General features: G+C 43.7%; 2 protein-coding genes and 1 long non-coding RNA gene across 16 annotated transcripts in view; 2 read left to right on the top strand and 1 right to left on the bottom strand.

Moving 5' to 3' along the window:
- The window catches only part of HOXA3 (homeobox A3), a 53,389-nt gene extending 41,691 nt beyond the window's left edge, over positions 1–11,698 (top strand). For 9 of the 14 annotated variants that reach the window (XM_073003313.2, XM_078377230.1, XM_078377226.1 and 6 more), the window contains 2 exons: positions 7,204–7,825; positions 10,280–11,698. In XM_073003313.2, the coding sequence (XP_072859414.2) occupies positions 7,321–7,825; positions 10,280–11,043 (1,269 nt within the window). In that variant the 5' untranslated portion in view covers positions 7,204–7,320 and the 3' untranslated portion in view covers positions 11,044–11,698. Of the gene's footprint in view, positions 1–1,601; positions 3,892–4,141; positions 5,845–7,203; positions 7,826–10,279 lie in introns of those variants that run through there. The other 5 variants (XM_078377231.1, XM_073003323.2, XM_073003320.2 and 2 more) reach the window with 4 other exon arrangements.
- LOC140708159 (uncharacterized) overlaps positions 1–13,770 on the bottom strand; it is a 56,748-nt gene extending 42,978 nt beyond the window's left edge. The window contains exons 1-2 of the long non-coding RNA XR_012088325.2: positions 13,626–13,770; positions 7,927–12,560 (exon numbers count right to left, since the gene is read on the bottom strand). This is a non-coding gene — a long non-coding RNA (uncharacterized LOC140708159). The remainder of the gene's footprint in view (positions 1–7,926; positions 12,561–13,625) is intronic.
- Positions 13,771–15,237: 1,467 nt separating this feature from the next.
- On the top strand, positions 15,238–19,413 carry HOXA2 (homeobox A2). Its single transcript, XM_020780663.3, has 2 exons — positions 15,238–17,231; positions 18,166–19,413. The coding sequence occupies exons 1-2, from the start codon at positions 16,856–16,858 to the stop codon at positions 18,930–18,932; spliced, it is 1,143 nt and encodes a 380-aa protein (XP_020636322.1). The 5' UTR covers positions 15,238–16,855; the 3' UTR covers positions 18,933–19,413.

The following is a 19,413-nucleotide window of genomic DNA, read 5'->3' as shown; positions in this document are numbered from 1 at the left end:
AATGCCAAGTAACTACAAAACGAAGTGTCAATAGCTGTTATATGGGGTTTGATAAGATAAAGAGTGATAGAAACCAAATAGGTTTTATCATAAGATTGGAGACGGTAGTTTTTGAACTGCCTTTCTAAGCAGCCGCCGTGTTAAGCAAGTGCCACAGAACATAATTATAGATATGCATCGGAAATTAAGGCAGCTTGAAATGGCATTTTATTAAGAATCTTTAGAATGTTTCTTTCCCTGTTAAAATATATACAGTATATAGCAGGGCTGTCTTTCCACTGCTTTCTTGAGGCTCAGAAATTACTGAAGTTACAAATAATTTTCTTTCATGTCTATAGAAAGAATTAGCACACACGCATATATGTCTGTATTCCTTCACAGTGCTTTCGGAAATCCATTTACCATTTGCAGATATTCCAGGACGAACAGCTACACAAGGTTCTCCCAGCAGACAAGAAAATGTTGGCGTCCAGACCTCAGTTCCAAAATGTAGACTAATGACTGTTTGCTTTCCGCTGAGCAGGTTGTCTTTCCCCTCAAAAGTTGTAGAACGGGTTTTCAGAAGGAGGGGATTGTGAAATATGCTTGGAATCCCCAGTACAACCCAGTTAGCTGAAAACACTTAGATTTATGCTTGCTCAGCCTCAATGGCTTATTTCCACACCTTGTGGCTTCTCGCAGTGGAGAGTGGAAGACAAACGCACTCACCTATTGTGGCAGCGAAGTCAAATCTATCAATGAAAAGATCTTTTAGGGAAAGTCAGGACACTTAATAAACAAGGCAAGTCCAGAACATACGTGTCTAGAGACCATAAAATGGACTTTAGCAGCGGAGAGGAGAATCTCAATTATGAAATAAATCTGTTTCATGTTAATTTTCAGGCCTCGAAAAGGTCCTTTCCTTAAAACCGCGAGTCCTCCTTTGCCTTTGGGGAAGTGGGGGCAGAGTCGTCTTTCTGCCTCAAAACCTGCGGGACAGAGCTCATAAGGAAATATCCCAAAGTCTCTCCCTCTTCCCCCCCACCCCCGCCAAAAGCTTCACCCAGCACTGGCTGGTTTTTCGTCCGCAGCCGCTTGGAGTCGCCTGGCTTTGTTCCGTGGAGTGCGCGGCGCGGGCGGCGCGGTGGATCGGACACGCAGTCTTCTTCCAAAATGAAATTAGCTTTGTTTCTCTGGAGAGGAGGGGGCTTTTAGCCAGCATCTTCCTCTTTTTTATGGCAAAGGATGTGGTGATGGTAGGGGGTTTAAGAGAAAGACAGATCAGCAGTTTTCCAGAAGAAAGTGTAGGGTTGATTATTGACAGGCGTTTTCTTCCACCAAAACTTTCTAGGGAGCGTTTGTAGTAAAATGCCTACCAGTGGATTTTTTAAACCCCCCCCCCTTTTCCCCTCACTTACACCCACCCGGCTTCCCCTTTCAAGTGGAGCCACAGAAATATGCTAAGAGGAGCAAGTGTTTTCTGTTGTGGAGCTCTGTTTACAGCTTGGGCACATGGAGTCATAAATCTTGCCCAGCCATAAATGACAAAAACCATTGATATGCCTAGGAGGCCACCCTGGGCTGGGAGTATATGTATACGTGTTTAAATCTCCTCTTTCGGGCCTTTTGCTTTGCTTTGGCTTTAAGGTGACATTGGAGTTTAAGGAGAGGTTCTTTGTAATTTTAACACTTTCGGTAACGAAGACGTGTCAAAATCGCACCTAGGCATCATTGGAGGACTCCTTTGAATACCTTAGGCACTTTGTGTTACTTTAAAGCCTCACCCTCGATTCTTATGCCTTTCCCCCTCCCGCAACACTTTCCTCCCCTTTTTTTAGAACCAAAAAGCATTCCGCTTGCTGGTGTTATTTTAAACCTGGCACAATTTAGGCTAAAGGATGGACGGAAACCGGTTGGGAGGAATGGGGAAAGAGGAGAAGGAAGAAGAGAAGGACAAAAGGGAGAGAGAACTGGAGTTCACAGAAGAAAAACTGTATTCATACAAAGTATTACATGTGCTTCTGTGAGTATTTTTACTACTGCATCCTGAGGTCAGTTTATTCACGTGAAAGCTATGCATGACAGGTTGAGTGAATTTAAAGAGTTCTATAACCCCTAGCCATGTCCCGGTCAACCCTGAGATGCTTCCAAAAATCCAGGCACACTATCAGAATTATAGCAACATTTAGTGTGTGTGAAGAAATGGCTTGCAATCCACAAAAGCTCACACTAACAACAAATGTCCTAATCTCAATACGGCCACAATACTTTTGTTGTTGCTGTTGTGTTGTTGTGTTGTTGTTGTTGTTACCGATACATTGAAGTGGGCCTTTCTGCTACTCAAGTGTACACGGGGTTTAGCCTCAAAGTTCTCTCCTACTAATGTTCTTTCACAGGTAAATCCCATCGATTTCAATTGGATTTATTTACAACTTAGTTTACTTATGATTATGGTTGCCCTTATTCTCATTGACTTAAAACAAAACCAAAAAGAAGGGCAAGCAGTTAGGTTTAACTGAGTGTGAAAAAATAATACTCTTTCTTTCCTCTTCTTTTTTGTTTTGTTTTGAGTGACATCAGATTTCAAGCAAACTCAATCCTTCCTTGATCCAAACTACTTATAGCTTGGTTTACATGCAAGTGAGTGCCAGAGTGCCTTTCTTTATCATAAACAAAAGTGTGTGCGCAGGATAATGTACAGCTAGGGAAAGATCACAAGTATGATGTCTCCTGCATGGGTATCTAACTATGGTCACCTATCTGCAGCATGTGGGTTTATCCCCCAATGGCATTGTTTTGATTGCCTTGAAAGCGCTGCCTAAATTGGCCTGGGAGAGGAATGGATCAGAACTCATAATTTATTATATGAAGACAATCTGGGTCTTGCCTAAATTTCACCATCCCCTTGAGTCCAGAATACTCTACATTTCGCAAGCCAAACAAACGATCTTTGCCTCCATTTGAGATAAATAACAGCTAGGCAGGTAAGAGTATGTTGTGCATGCTTTGTGTGTGCGCACACATGTGTTTTAAGCATTCTGGGTTTATTGGATCATACTGCTCAGCCAAGAACTCTGTTTCCACTGATAAATCACACATCTACTTTTACCTGTCATTATCTGTATTATAGTTTTTGTCACACACACACATGCATACATGCACACCCACCCCCCACCCACACATATATAAACAATCAGTTCTGGAGAGAGGGAGCCTTTTGTGAGCATCCCTTGTTTTCCTTAGCGTGCTTTTTCTTGGCCTTTAGTGTTGCCTCACTGCTAGACTCTTTCACGCCCTCTTTCTCCTCCTTCTGTCCATCCTACCTCTCCCAACCCCACTTTGTTTGCTTGCTGGACTGGACAGCCGCCTTCCTACCCCAAGCTGCCTGGGGCAGCTGCCTTCCCATCCACCCCCAACGCCCCTTGGTCCTGTGAGGTTTCCTAAGGGACACACACACACATACACACACTTCCCCCCCTCTCTATGTAGAATCTCAGCTTTCCTGTAGGCTTCTTTAGCCGGGGAGTGGGGAGAAGCGAGTTCTCAGCTGGTCCGGGAGGTGGGAGGTGGAGGTAGGGGCTGGATCGAGGTAAGGGTGAGAGGAGGGAGGGGGATGACTCTGTGTCAGAGAGGGCTGGAGAAAAAGATTTCCCTTTGCACGTCCCTCTTGCTCGTCTAAGCAGGGTTCCTCCCGACGACTCCTGGGCTTGTCCGGGTGGAGATGAATTGAGCTAGTCCCCATCCCAGAGGAGTTGAGGGAGGCTTGGGCTGGGGCGGGAGGGGGGCAGTGGAAGAGGGAAAGTCCAACGCCTCCTCCTCCACCACCTCCTCCTCCCGGGTCTGGCAGTGAGGGACTGTCGCCGAGCCTCCAAAGAGCACTGCTGGCTTCCGCCTCAGTCGTCAGAAGTTAAGGTAAGCAGGCCACAAAATACGCTGCTATCAGTGGTGAATGGCGGAGTTTATGTCCTGGTGATTTATGACCAGAGACTTAACTCTCGGTTCAAGAAGAGTTCACTGGCTGGAGCTTCCTTCCAGGCAGTGACGGATAGACCCTTACACTTCTAGAGTTCAGGCCAGTTGCCCCTCTTCTCTCGTCAACTTTCCTCCAACTGGCAGGAAATCTGGGGGCTAAGGGTGGGTGGGTGGGGTGGGGGAGTGTGAAGGGGGTGCTCGCATGGATCCTATCTGGAAGAGCGAGGTGAAGGGAGAAAAGCAAGAATGCCAGCGGCAAAGAGAAAGAGAATGTTATTGTCCCATCCTAAAATCAGAAACTTTTAGGCACCATTTCTAGTGGTTGTTTTCCGTAGGAATGAGATCGGCTCATGTCCAAGAAGAATGCCTTTTCAGAGTTGCGGACTAGGCCAAAGAATCAATGGATGGAAGGTGTGTATGAGTGTGTAGAGTGTTGGTAAGAACCCTTCCATAATCAAGCCAACCATTCCACTAAAGCCTTCTATTGTTTCCAGGGGCTTGGGAAAATACTGTTGGAAGAAAGCTGTTGAAGTACTCAAATACTACTCAGTCAAAACACCTTTCAAGCACAGCATCCATCCAGTTTCCTTTCCAGACACTCCTTTGACTCTTCTGAATGAAGGTTGCAATCTTACACATGCTTTCCTGGAAATAAACTCCAGTGAATTTAATGTGACTTATTTCCCAGTTGCATAGGCAACAGCATGATGTGAGGGAGTTAGGTCCCATTGAATCCAATACGGCTGACTTTGGAACAAACATCCTTTCCTTCTGGATGCCTGTAAAGTGGAAGGGTTACTAACGAAGTTGCATCACACCACAATAAGCAATCAAGTGTTACGGAAAGGGTTATAGTTATTCAGTTACTGTTGGGGACAAGCTCAGTGGAGGCCCCAAGCTGCACATTTCACTCTCTCCCCCCCCCCCCCCAAATTGCTTCATATGTATCTGCTATTTTTCACTTTGGACATGTCTTTTAAAAAAGTTTTCCCTTTTGTGTTCATAATTCTATATAAAAATGATCTAATGCCATAGAACTTTAGCCTCTAACTTTCACAAGAACTGTTTTGCATTCTTAATGTCATTGTCAATGGCAGAGTAATTGCACCAACTTTTTGCTATTAAAAAGGGACAGCGGGAAAAATTCTTCTCACTCGGAACTCTTTGGCATTGTCTTCCTCCTCCTCCTCCTGAGTCAGTTCCCCTCCATTTACTCTATATATACATTTGAAACCTTGGACCAGCAGGGAAATATCTATTAAACTGCCCCAAAGGAAACTGTGTTGATAGGCGTCCTTACTGTTTTACACTTCCTACTTTATGTTTCAGGAAGCCTAATAGTCCCCATGTCCCAAAGAAGTCTGGAAATTAAGGCAGAATGGTTAAGAAAAATATTCCAACAGTAGGACTTACAATCTTGTTAAAAGTATAATTCTAGTGTTTAAATGGATTTCCTCCAAACTGGGCACAAAATCGACAGTCATCGCAGATGCTTCCGCCTAACTAAATTGAGGCTACAGTTTCTCAACTGGAGCTGAAGATACTTTATCACCTACACTTTCAGCACTTGACTGGTTGGTTGTCGTAATAACTGCTAAAAGACTTGATTACGGTAAAATAAATAAGTAAATGATTTTTTAAAATCAAAAGACAGCTGCCATCCATAAAGCGAGTTACATCTTTAAGCAAGTCAGTAAATTAATTTGTCTCTATAACGCGCCTTGTTTTCTAAGAGACCTATGTGTCCTGAAATGCAAACACATGCGATTAATCTGCATGTGCCTTGAAACTGTGTAATGTTTCCTTCCAGCAATAAGGATTGACAGATCAGTGTTTTGGCCTCAGAAGGGAAGCCAGAATGTTGGTTAAGAACAGAAGAATATACCAGCTAAGGTGCGGAAGGAGTGGCGTGGGTTTTAGTGTGGTCTGAAAAAGTTCTTCAGTTGCAGATAAGAGTCCTGTGGGTGGAAGCCCCATCTCTTAACTGGTTATGGTCAGACAGGTAAACACTGTTGAGTGAGCAAAAAGGATTTGCCCGGCTTGTAGGCGCACTCTGCTGTGGGTTTTTGTGTCCATTCCCCTTTCTGCAGCCAAATGACCCTCATACATCAAATTACACAGCAGTTTCAGAGACAGAACCTATTATCCTTAAGTTGGTCGGAAAGTTCAGGCCGTGGTCATGGAGATGAACACTGACTTTTTTTGGTTCCTGGTGTGTGTCTTTTCTGCCCAATCCATCATGTTTGAACAGGTAGAATTTGGGTATATTACAGCGAAAAGAAGAGGAAGGGTAAAATTAGAGTGGGAGAAAGATTCTGAAGAATATTATTGTTAAAGTTCGTATGTGTTTGACGCACTCCTGCTTCGTTATTACATTTCCCACACAAGACAACTAGAGTAGGGCTCCAGAGCATAAAAGAAACTTTTCTCAAACAAGAACTAGGTGGAATATCACCTCGGATTGTTGTGTTTGGCTGCACATTGAAGTTGTTTGATCCTAGAGGCCAGATTTGTGTCTCTGTCTCATGTTGCAGCAGTTAAAGATAATTTATGTGCACTAACTTGGCTGGTTATTAAACAGCAAAGGAGAAGGGTATACCCAGCCGTTGTGCTGTTCCATCACGAGGGCCATTACGGGTTACATTTATGAAACATTTTGTTTCCCCATGCAGACATTTCACGAGTTGGAATCCCTGGAGTGTGAGAATGTTGCCTAGCCCTTTCTGGTGGAATGTTGTATAAGTATTTATCAATTGTATTGGGGGAAAAATAGTATTCCAGATTTTAAACTGAAGTCTGGTAAGGTGCATTTAAAAAAAAACAATTAAGAGAATTTGAAAGTATTATTCTAAAAGATGCAAGAGAAAAATCTACCATTTCCCCCCATACTTTGCAGTCCTGGAAGAAGAATATTTTCTGGTAGATATATATGATTTCTTTGATCACCCTGATGTCTAGGCTTCCCTTTCAAATAATCTGCAAGATATCTCTAAAACAATGCTCAGGCTCACTTTCAAATCTTAGAAACTCATGTTCTCCAGGAACAGCAATCCACACAGTCCTGATTGCCAGCGAATCCCAACAGAACCCTCCACACTTTCCCTCTCAATATTCTCTTTGCCTCCAGGCCAAGTCATACTGCTAAATATTGCTGACCACTTTTTCTGTTATAGCTTTCATGTCACTTAGCTATTGAAAGTAAGATGGATTTGTACTATTTCTTCACTCTCCTGTGCTTTCTCTACACCCTAGGTCTACCAGGAGGGGCCATTGGTGGAGGAACGTCACGTGACTGAGGGGTGCCAATGTTATTCTTTAAGGGTGTCAAGACCCTGTCAGTTTGTGAAATAAATATTGGGAAACAACGAAATGCAAAAAGCGACCTATTACGACAGCTCTGCGATCTATGGCGGCTATCCCTACCAAGGAGCAAATGGTTTCGCTTACAATGCTAGTCAACAGCAATATCCTCCTCCGCCTGCTTCCTCCTCGCTGGTCGAAAGTGAGTACCATCGGCCCGCCTGTTCTTTACAATCCCCTGGTGGCGGCGGGGGTGGCAGCAGCTCTGTGCCCCACCACAAGACCAATGAAATCAACGAGAGCTGTATGAGGACCATCAATAGCCAATCTCTCCAGCCCCCAGTCCTCCCAGAGCAACCTCAACAACCACAGCCTCCAGGCCAGCAGGCGCCCCCACTGCCCCCTCCGCCACCCCCTTCCGTGTCACCCCCTCAAAATGCTACCGCAGCCTCCACCCCAGCCAATGCCACCAAGAGCTCCATCCTGAACTCGCCCACCATGTCCAAACAAATATTCCCCTGGATGAAAGAGTCTCGACAAAACACCAAGCAGAAAAACAGCAGTTCCAGTTCAGGTATGGAACATGAGGGTTGAGGGTCACGGGGTGGGGGTGTGTGAGGGAGGGAGGGGCAGGGAGGAATAGTTGAGAAAGTTTCAGGAGGTGGCGGCACTTACGTTTTGCAGGCAGTTCAATCCACCAGCCCAGTTCTCTTAGGTGTTCCATTCTGGAGCAGGAAAGTTTTGGTACCTCTCCCACCTATTTAACTTGGAAATTGAACCAATCTCTTGAGATCACCAGACTTATCTTATGTCACACAGACTCACACATATATATCTCCAGAGAGTGGGTTAATGAAAGAAGCTTCAGTTTGTTTTATGTGACCTCTGTTAAACTCTTATAAAAGAATGTGAAGTTGCTTAGCTTCCAAGCTCCCCCTTCGCAAATTCAGAGATGCCTGTTACAGTCATCTTCAGCATTCCAGTCAATCCACCCCTCCCCCTTTCCCACTGCTGCTAAACCAGGTCCAGATACAAAGGTTCCAAGGCCTTGTCTTCTTCAACCACTGGCAGGAATCTTTTTTTATTTTTTTGGTACAGTGTTGTAACAGTCATAAGGCAATGACCTCTTGCTGCTGAGGTGTAACAAGAATAAAATAGCTCATCATTATCTACAGTTAGGATCAATGCTTTGTTTGATATTCATAACCTCTTTTGATTTTAGCTCAGAAACTGGCAGCCTTACAAGAGTGGTAAACAAAGCTTTAGCTTTCTTTTAGCAGGCAGGTCCATAAATACATTGCAGGTGGATTATAGTGTTTATCAACAGTGCTATTACATAAGTAAAACCAAATCAATGAGAAAAGTATTAGCATCAGTCTCCCCAGGCATTTCTCTCCTGTTTACCAGTTACTTCCTCAATTTATCTTGTGCTGAGAAAATAGATTCCAAAATGTTTGCAAATGTTTTCTTCTATGCATTTTGTAATAGTGCTACAGTGGAAAACCAACACTGTCATATGTAAAACACACACACACACTCTCATACACACACACACACACTCTCTCTCTCTCTCTCTCACACACACACACACACACACACACAGAGGCTAGCTGCGCAAGCATACAAAATGGGGGAAACAGTATATTTATCTACAGGCATAAATTACAAAGTGTTCTGATAAATAAATCTGCTTAAAGTAGTACAGGTGGCAGGCTAAGGAGAAATATGCCTACCTGGAAGTAAACCTCCTTAGTTTAATGTGGCGTGCTTATTGGTAAATATGTTTAACACTGCATTAGGCTGCAGCCCTATCTCATTAAGTGCAATGAAAGTTAAGTATTGTGGAATCCAACAAAACATAAGCAAGCAGCTTAATAGTAAACGTGCAGCTCCATAGATTTCAATAGGACTTGCTTCCAAATAAGATTAGTGATACTGGGTATATCTCAGCATTGTTTTTTCTTTGTATAGAGCAAAAAATTGCTAAGTTGTTTTTGAAAAATATCCTGCACACCTGCACTATATGTTGAAGGAAGGAGGACAGTAAATGGAATAATCTGCCATTTTTTACCCTTTAATGATACCTGAAATGACAACCTAAGGCTGGCCACTTTGTCCTATCCAATAACAGAGGTGGTGCCTGTGTGTCTTGTCTTATTCCCTTCAATTCAATAGGCCCAAATTGGCTTTAAGCCAAGCAATTCTTCACTGGTAGTGGAGCTGGTGGCCAAGGTGGTGTTATATATTTGGGAAGACAGTAGCTAGAGAATGGATGTTTGGCACTGGATTTTGAATTCTGATTTTCATTGTACTATATTGATACCTGTATTGTTGTGCTTAGTGGAAGATATATTTTGAAATCCTCTGGACTGCTTTGTATGCCAGCCCCATTATCCCAACCAGACCAAAGATAATGAAACTTCTGCAGATCCTTTTAAAGGAATCAAGTTTCTTTCACCCTTAAGGCTACATGAAACAAATCAACCTACAACTTCAATTGGGCTTTCTTTCAATTACTTGGGACTAATCCAATTCATTTAACAAAGAACTTTAGTTTGGTGGTTTGGAGGCTGACAACATATAACCTTTATTCTCTTCTATACTTTTATTTGCCATGATGTTTATCTTGCTTGTATAAATGACATTTTTGGTCAGCTGTACTTGTGATTTTCAAAGCCTGTATCTCTCCCCCTAAACAGATAAAAGTAATTTGTGTACTGTATATCTGTAAAGTAAATTACTATCAGTTGAGCATATTCTGATAATGTGGTGTCCAGAAGAGCAATTTGGCCACTAGGTTATGGAGAACACTCTCCCCAAGTTGATGTTTAGGACTAAAACTCCAAATGCATATGGCCATTACTTATACTGGCCGAATCTGATCAGAGTTGGAACCCAAAGCATCTGGACTGTGCCAGTTTGGGGAAGGCTCTTTTGGGGAAGCACGGGTGGTGGTGGAGGATTTTTTCTGCTGGTTCTGTGCTCTGGGTCCACCATACTTACTTTGTTCTTTGTATGATTTGCATAGGTGAGAGTTGTGCTGGTGATAAAAGCCCCCCTGGGCAAGCTTCCTCTAAAAGAGCCCGCACAGCTTACACAAGCGCCCAGCTGGTAGAACTGGAAAAGGAGTTTCACTTCAATAGATACCTTTGCAGGCCAAGAAGGGTAGAGATGGCCAACTTGCTCAATCTCACAGAAAGACAGATTAAAATATGGTTCCAAAACCGCAGAATGAAGTACAAAAAGGATCAGAAGGGAAAAGGCATGATGACCTCTTCAGGAGGACAGTCCCCCAGCAGAAGTCCTGTCCCTCCGGCTCCTGGAGGTTACCTGAACTCTATGCATTCCCTAGTAAACAGTGTTCCCTATGAGCCCCAGTCACCTCCATCCTTCAGCAAGCCTCATCAGAATGCCTATGGCATCCCCACGTCATATCCGGCTCCTCTCAATAACTGCCCGCCTTCTCAAAAGAGATACACTGGAACTGCTGCAGTGACTCCTGACTATGATCCTCATTCTCTTCAAGGCAATGGCTATGGCAATCCACACATACAGGGAAGCCCCGTCTATGTTGGGGGCAATTATGTGGATACCATGACAAATTCTGGACCATCCATCTTTGGTCTGACTCACCTTCCGCATCCTTCTTCCACCAACATGGACTACAGTGGGCCAATGGGCAACAATCATCACCATGGACCTTGTGATCCACACCCAACATACACAGACCTTACTTCTCACCATCCTTCTCAGGGAAGAATTCAGGAAGCACCCAAACTGACCCATCTGTAATATATCATCAGTTACTTAGTGAATTGTAAAAGTCCTCCTTAAGCCTTTTATTATCATTATTTTTTAAGAAAAGAAAAACACTTCAGAGTCCCTCCTTCCTCCCTGTCCTTCTATTTTGCTTCTATTTTCTTTTCCTTTGGTTTAAGAGAGAGAGAGAGAGAGAGAGAGAAAGGGGTTCCTAGGTTATGTGACGTAGCAATATTTGTTGCTTGAATTGCTCTCTGGTTTCTGTAGTGGATATTTATCTCCTGGAACTCTTGGCCTTGTGTTCTCGCTTTGAGAGTATGCGGAGGCTTTCTACTCTAATTTCAACTCTTTTATCAAAACAGGGTATTATGAACAAATTTTCTATACAGGCAGTTCTTAAATGTGAATTTGTTCGTACTGAATCGATCCCATCGGGAAGCGTTTTTATTTTAATTGCACTTCTTTTTTTAAAAAAAAAATAGCGAGAAAGAAATCAAAGGCGCTTGCCCAGGGGTTCCCTGAGCAAAATTATTAAGTGTACGTCTTTCAACGTGTGTATGCTGGTGACCCTTCAGATTTATTTATTTTTTTTGCAAACTTTGAATAAGTGTTTAAATTTTTTTATTTATCCCCATCTGTTCATATTTATATATATAAAGATATTAAAAATAAACTTCTGTACCCTGAATATTCAGGAGATATTTACCTGGCTGTATGTTAAGTGGCATACATGGGGAATATCATTTGAAAAGGGAACTAGAACTCTTTTATTTAAAAATAAAAAGAAAGAAAATGCAATAAAATCTGGGCGACAAACAACAGGCCATTGTAGGAACAGAAGTGGATGCCGTACTATCGGAACTAAGCAGAAAAATGTGTAAACCTGGATAACAACAAAAAAGACACTAGATTTGGTTTGAAAGTTATACATTCCTTGCTGCTTGCATTCTGAAAAAAAATAAAAATAAAGTTTTTATTCTGAATAACACAGGCTTAAGACACAATTATTAAAAAAAAACGCGAGAGAAAGAGAAGAGAAGGAGAGAGAGAAAACAGCATCTGGAATCCATGCCTCTTGAGTCTGAAATGCATGCATCTCCAGTATCCATCCACCCTTCAGATCTTCTTCATTTCTCCTCACTGGGCTTTTCATGGCTGCCAAAAACGGAATCGTGTGTCGGTCCCAACTAATAGTGGGAGGTTAGAGGCGTTGCAGAGATCCAAAGTGGAAAAGACCCTTCCTTGTATGTCCACGCTGAAGAGTCCAGATAGATCTCCAGGCGGCGTTCATAAACGCAACCATAGGTATAGGCGCAGGCCTTTGTCTTGCTCGTCTCGGCTGTGTTTGTTGTGGTCAACGGGAAATGAGGAAAGGGGAAGAAATGCTGCTTCAATGCCTGCAGCCCCTCGCTGTAACGAAGCTCAGGTGCTGGTCGTTTCGCCTCCTGAGGCCGGCTGGCTTAGCGGGCTCTCGTTTGCAGGCTGTTCTCCCCTTCGCCATGTTGGGTTGTTCTTCTCTTTTTTTCCCCCTGGAAGCGGCCAGCCCGTTCCTATGGAGAAGATCGTGCATGAAAAGATTGGGGGCTTTCTTTTTTACTCCCACACCTTCCCTCACGGGAACAAAATGGACAATCGCGTCACTGTTAACTCTGAGTGATGGGAAAGAATTAGAAAAGGGGAAAGAAAAAAAACCACACCCTCAGCTAAACAGCCAAACGCGACAAAAATTAAATGAAGACCGGTAGAAAGAAAGCTTCAAGGAGGCGAGCCTAGACTCATATTTGGTATGGCACGAACTCAAAACATATTTGTTTACAGGCAAAATACAATTCATCATTCCCATAATGAAGGAACAGATTCAGCAATAATAAACCAGGCCTGTTCGCGAGCTGAATTCTGGTCTTCTCCATGAACCCGAGCTGCTTCTCATCGGCGGTTGCGGAAGCGAAGCAGTTTTTGTCATTTTGAGCAGCTTGTTAATCTAACTTCCTTCCCCATCGCCTTCCTTCCCGTCCTTTCTAGGTGAAGGGGGAGGGGGAATTTTAGAACTTAAGCATTTCAATTTCTTTTTCCAGAAAATAGTCTATTTTTAAATAGGTTTTGATGTATCCCTAAGAAAGTATTCCCACAACAGCCAACAATCCGTCCTCGGCATAGATCTGTGCTATTCAAACATGGATAATGTTTGTGTGTGAAAGAGTATGTGTGAGCGTGTGTGTATGTGGGGGGGGGGGTTAGGTATAGCATTTTCCCCCATAAAAAAACGCTCGTGATTTAAAGATGTGGGGTTTATTGGTTATATCGATTGGGTTGAGCATTCTAAGGAGCCAATATGATTATGGCTTCATACATGAAAGAGGCAGAATGTTTCACATTACCTATTTGTTATTCTAGAATCAAGAAATATTTCCTCATGTTGATTTCTCTTCTTGAAATATTACCTCTGGTGATGTAAGAATTGTCTAGATTTTACGTGCCAATAACGTCTCTTTGCAGCCTATATATCTGTCCGAAAAGCTCCCTTTTGTGCAAATATATACTACCCGGCATTATAAATTTGTATTCTACAGGCACTGTACTACAGCTTCATTTTAAGCAGTTCCATTTATACTTACAGTTGTGTGTTCCAGTTTGAAGATGTGTCGCTCAGAATATTAGAAAATCTAAAATATTTAAAAGAGCTTTACGATGAGAAGGGGAAAAAAATCTATCTGAAGTTCCGGAATGCAGCCTTTGGAACATTAAATATAGATCATATTTTCCTACTAAAACTGTACAGTATCTGAAGTGGCTTGCCTTATGCCAGCCCATGATGACTAAGAGATGGTTTGTGTATAGGAAACCAAATTTATGAGAATTTATAAGGAAAAGAGTTTCCTCCTCTCCGTCTGATTTCAAATCCTTTCCCTCCATATTGCTTTCCTTTTATCTATGCATATTTTTCTTGGAGAAAGAGTCTGGTGAATACATCCTAATGATGTAAGGATGTTTAGATCTCATTCAGAGAAATGTAAGAGGAGGAAGAATATTGCATGCATTTTTCTTAACCGAAAAAAACATGGGAGGGGGGGGGGAACTCTTTGTTCCAGGTGATTTTTCTTTTAGATAGCCCACCACAAAAAAGGGGGGGAAAAGAGGTTTATAACAATCCTCCTACACTCATTGGATTCACAAAGCCTTGTTGAACCAAGTTGCCCTAGCTTCTTGCACCCTACCTCCCGTTTCCAACTCTTGGGTTCTTATACACACATTTTACCGGTATCGCCAATATTCTGGAGAAAAGCAGACTCCTCTAGAATTTTCCTAGAGAAAAGCAAGGCTATTTTCATTTTTAAAAATCGTAGGATGCCTGGCTACCTTTATAGCAACTCAAGAATCCGAAGCCCCTAATTTTAATGCAAAAACCATATAAATTAATTAGTTAAAAATAAATAAAATTAATCTCCTTTTGGGAAAAGGAAGGGCAGCCATGTCTTCTTTCCTTGTTTACTTGCGTTTCTTGCTCTCTTTTCGCTCAGCCACATTTGATGCTGGGAAGAGCAAGAAGCTTTAAATGTGTTCTTAAGGGCCAGAAGCTGTCAAAGCGTTTGGCCGACAAGATTGATCGCGCGCAGGCTTCAGCAGAGCTTTGTTTGAAGTAAAAGCAAGAAAATTAAAAAAAAAACCTACTTCTCCAACAGCATGTATATTTGTAACGCGTCCTCTGTCTTCCCCCCCTTCCCCTCCTCCTTTCCTCCCCAAGTAGCATTAAATAACCACCCCCGATCTGTATTTTATGTTACCGTTTATTACAATCTCGTGACCCTTCCCCCACCTTCCAGTAGCCCTTCTTCCACTATGTGGCGGGTTTATTTGCTCTTTTTTTTAAAAAAAAGGTTACTCTATTTTTTCCCCTTTTTGCTCAGATTCACTCAATCTGAAGATGTAATAGCCAGTTTATTATTTTAACCACTTGCAAGCCTTTCTCATGACTCAGCTCTGCCATCTTAGAAAGACCCAAAGTAGCGGATGCACCCTGGGAGTCCATGGAATTTATAAATATAAAAATAGAAGCATCCCGTCTCCCCTTCTTCTTCTTCTTCTTTTCCTTTCCCAAGCGGTTCCCTTCCAAAAAGCAGCAAGCCTCGCCTTTTCTTTGGAGAGGAGAGAAAAAAAAATCTTTCTCTCGTTTCCACAGCGTTATATTATGAATCTTCACGTGTCTCCACCGTCTCCTTCTTCCCCCCCCCCGCCCCTTACCTTCCCATTTGTGGCGATTGAAGAGGCATTTTGCTCATACCCTCGGCTCTGTTGGCGTAGCAGATCGAAAAGAAAAATAATGACCGTGTACCTCAAACAATACCGTTAGGGCAGGTACTGTTAATTCATTTTGCTCTCCTTATAACTGATTGTTTTTATTTTTGTTATTTTTTAAAAAAAAATCCCTGACGTTGACTTTTGATATATTTAATTGGAATCGAACATACTCGACTGACCTAGATTATTTATTTATTTATTTATTTATTTATTTATTTATTTATTTATTTATTTATTTATTTATGGTGGGAGTAGGGAAACAAAAATGCGTCAACAGATCCCAGGGTAATTTATTTTAATGCTTTGGATTTTGTTCTTCGATCGTCTTTCTCTCCCTCCCCTCTTTTTTTTTTTAAAAAAAACAAAACAAAACTATTTTTACAGTCCTAGAGTTCTATGAAAATATCCCGTTTTTTGACTGTCCACTTCTGTCAAGCCATCTGCAGGGGAGCCTACGTTCTCTTAGTCTTCACATCGGAGCGAGGCGGCTGGAGAAATTCCTTCCACACAATGGGGACCGAGGCAGGGACCGAGGCTCAATTGTTCGCCGTACTGTACCCTCCCTGGACAAGGAGGAGAGATGCGGAAAGACGCCCATTTGTGAGGACAGGGGCGGCGGATCCCTTGTTGCCCTTTTAATTTTAGGAAGCGTGGTCCTTTAATCGGACGGGGGAGATTTAATGAAATAAGATGAGATAGCAGCGAAAAATATAAAAATGCAAGTGGTGCTCCCAGTTTGGCACAACTTCTGCCGTGGTTGTGATGTAGGGGGTTGGAAGTGTCAAAACTTTGAAGATGAATGGATTACAGTACTTATGTTTAAGGACTCCAAGAATCGGGCTGGAGGTGATGCAGTGATTTGCGAGGTGCAAAAGCGCTCGGCTGACAGTCCCAAACAATGAGAGAGGAGAGCTCCGCAGGGAAGGAGCGGGGCAGAAGCCTCAAAGACGAAGCGGAGAGGCACAGCAGCAAAAAGCCGCACTGGCAAAGCCACACACACGCACCCACGCACCCATCCACGCACCCCGACATCATTTCGGATTAGGAGGCGACAGGGGACAGAGAGCGAGAGCCAGAGGCCTCGGGGCTGCGGAGATAGCTTTTTCTTCCCCCTCCGTTTAAAAAAAAAGTGTAAATAAGGCCTTTCTGGCCCCCAATGAGGCGTTCCTTCTCGACTTTTTTGGATCAATCAAACAGACAGTGGCTTCTTTTGATTAAAGCCCAAATTGTCATTGGGCAGAAGCAATCATGTGACAGCCAATTCGGTCCAATTTCAACCTTGTCTCCATGAATTCAATAGTTTAATAGTAGCACGGTCCCCATACGGCTGTAATCAGTGAATTAGAAAAAAAACACCCCACCAGCGATCTTCTATGATATTTTTTTTCCTCCCTCTCCTCCTTTTTTCTCTCTCTCCCTCTCTCTCTCTCCCTCTTTTTTCTTTCTCTCGCTCTTTTTTTCCCCCCTCTGGGCCTTGCTCCCCCTCCCCCTCCCAGAAGCGCTAAATAAGAGGGAACTTTTTCTCCAAGGGGGCTGCCAGTGGAAGGCCATGAATTTCGAATTTGAGCGAGAGATTGGTTTTATCAATAGTCAGCCATCGCTCGCTGAGTGCCTGACATCTTTTCCCCCTGTCGGTGATACATTTCAAAGTTCATCAATCAAGAACTCGACGCTTTCACACTCGACACTGATTCCTCCTCCTTTTGAGCAGACCATCCCCAGCCTGAACCCAAGCAGCCACCCTCGCCACAGCAGCGGCAGCCGCCCCAAGCACAGCCCCAATGGCAGCGGCGGGAGCCCGGTGCCAGCCGGCGCCCTCCAGCCTCCGGAGTACCCCTGGATGAAAGAGAAAAAAGCCTCCAAGAAAACTGCCCTGCCGCCCGCTTCGGCCTCCGCCACGGGACCAGCTTGCTTGAGCCACAAAGGTCAGTTGAAAGACTTTGCTGAACCTTCCGCCTCGTAGGAGCGTTCAGATAGATTAGAGAGAGAGAGACAGAAAGATAGAGAGAGGCAGATTCCTTCCTCCACCACCGCCGCCGCCGCCGCCATCGCCATGGCCAGCACGATCACTGTCTTGGATTATTGCCTCCCTAATTTAAGGCACTCTGATCCGGGGTATTGTTGAAGGAACCAGGAGCCAGGGCAGGAAAAAGTGGTGGGATCCACAGGCGAATTCCTCAGAACTCCCCCCCCCCCCGCTCTTCTTTTTCTCTGTTCTCTTCGGTCCCCCCCCAATCCTCAAGCAAAGTTTCTTTTTTTTCCTTTTTCTTCCCCCCCGCCCCGCTTTTAACTTGTTTAGCGTGGGATGATTTATTTGAGTTGGAGGTGACCTCCTCTTGTCTCGCTGTCCTAGAGTTGGGCGATATTTGACAGTAATGAAGAGTGATAGATTGCTCTTGCTCAGCTAAGCAGCTGATGCATTAATTATAAATTGTGGTATGGCTAATATCAAAGTTTGCTCAGGAGATATGGGCAGGTTGGGGAGATGAAGGCGAATCAGTTCCTGGAACTCATGGAGGGGGGGGGGGAAGAGGGTCCAAGAAGAACGGGGCACCCACAGGAGTGCAACACAATGGATTTACTGCATTCAAGGGCGGCCATTTTGTTGCAGTTGTGGGGTGTTTTTTTTTAATGCTTTACAACAGAAAGCGAGAGAAGGAGAGAGATTTATTTATTTTTCTACCATGAATCCCCACAGCCTTTCTCTCCAGGCTTGGATGTTCAAAATCTCTCAGAAACAAGAGGCATCCACGACCATTCTTGCCTTGCCCGCTCTTCTCCTTCCTCTCTTTCTCTTTCTCGATCTCTCTCAGTCGGGTAGCTCTGCTAATGGTTGTTCTTGTCCCTTCCTTCACACAGAATCTCTGGAGATCTCTGAAAACGGCAATGGGGGATCCAGGAGGCTGAGGACGGCTTACACCAACACGCAGCTTTTGGAGCTGGAGAAGGAATTTCATTTCAACAAGTACCTCTGCAGACCCCGGAGGGTGGAGATCGCCGCTCTCTTGGACCTGACCGAGAGGCAAGTCAAAGTCTGGTTTCAAAACCGGCGGATGAAGCACAAGAGGCAAACCCAATGCAAAGAGAACCAGAACAGTGAAGGGAAACTGAAAGGGTTAGAGGATCCCGAGAAAGCTGAAGACGAGGACGAGGAGGAGGAGGAAGAGGAGGAAGAGGAAAAATCCCTCTTCGAGCAAGCTCTCCACAATGTCTCAGGCGCGCTTTTGGAGAGAGAGAGCTACACTTTCCAGCAGAATGCCCTGGCGCAACAGCAGGCGCCCAACGCCCACAATGGAGAGTCCCAAAGTTTTCCAGTTTCGCCTTTAACCAGCAATGAGAAAAATCTGAAACATTTTCAGCATCAGTCCCCCACTGTTCCAAACTGCCTGTCAACAATGGCCCAGAACTGTGCAGCTGGCCTGAACAATGACAGTCCGGAGGCCCTGGATGTCCCTTCTTTGCAGGACTTCAGCGTTTTCTCTGCAGACTCCTGCCTACAGCTCTCCGACGCCGTCTCCCCCAGTTTGCCCGGGTCCCTCGACAGTCCTGTAGATATTTCAGCTGACAGCTTTGATTTTTTTACAGATACACTCACCACAATTGACTTGCAGCACCTGAATTACTGAAAAATAACAGATCTTCATTCGCCGAGGGTTACGCATTCCGTTCTTCTCCCTCTTTTCCCCTCACTTTTCTCTTCACCTTTCCCTTTTGCTGGGTTGTTTCCACCACATACATACGTCTTGATTTGTTTTTTCCCCTTCTCTGATCAGTATTTTCTGCTTTATTTTCTGATGTGTGAGGAGCCATTTTTTGCCGTTTTCCCATGAAATTTTACTTGTGTTTGGTTTAACCTAGCCACATTCTAGGTCCTTCTATGAAAGCAATATATAAGGCCTGTAAGAAAGTGATCATATTGAATTGTATCTTCACTTTCTTTTTATTTTTGTATGACATTAGGATGCGTTGTCATAAGTATTTTTGGTAGAATAAATTCTTGTTTGCTATAAGCACTTTCTCTCTCTCTCTCCCCCTCTTAATTCATAACACAAGGAGGTATTGCCCCTCCCTTAGTTTGCAATAAAGCCAAACAATTTGGTCACAGTC

The sequence above is a fragment of the Pogona vitticeps genome, chromosome 6 (assembly GCF_051106095.1).
Source record: "Pogona vitticeps strain Pit_001003342236 chromosome 6, PviZW2.1, whole genome shotgun sequence".
Classification (NCBI taxonomy): Eukaryota; Metazoa; Chordata; class Lepidosauria; order Squamata; family Agamidae; genus Pogona; species Pogona vitticeps.
This window is presented reverse-complemented; position numbering and strand designations above follow the sequence as displayed.

Coding starts and splice junctions, on each gene's coding strand:
- HOXA2 (XM_020780663.3), top strand. CDS start 16,856: ATGAATTTCGAATTTGAGCGAGAGATTGGTTTTATCAATAGTCAGCCA. Junction 17,232..18,165: donor AGCTTGCTTGAGCCACAAAG/GTCAGTTGAAAG, acceptor TCCTTCACACAG/AATCTCTGGAGATCTCTGAA.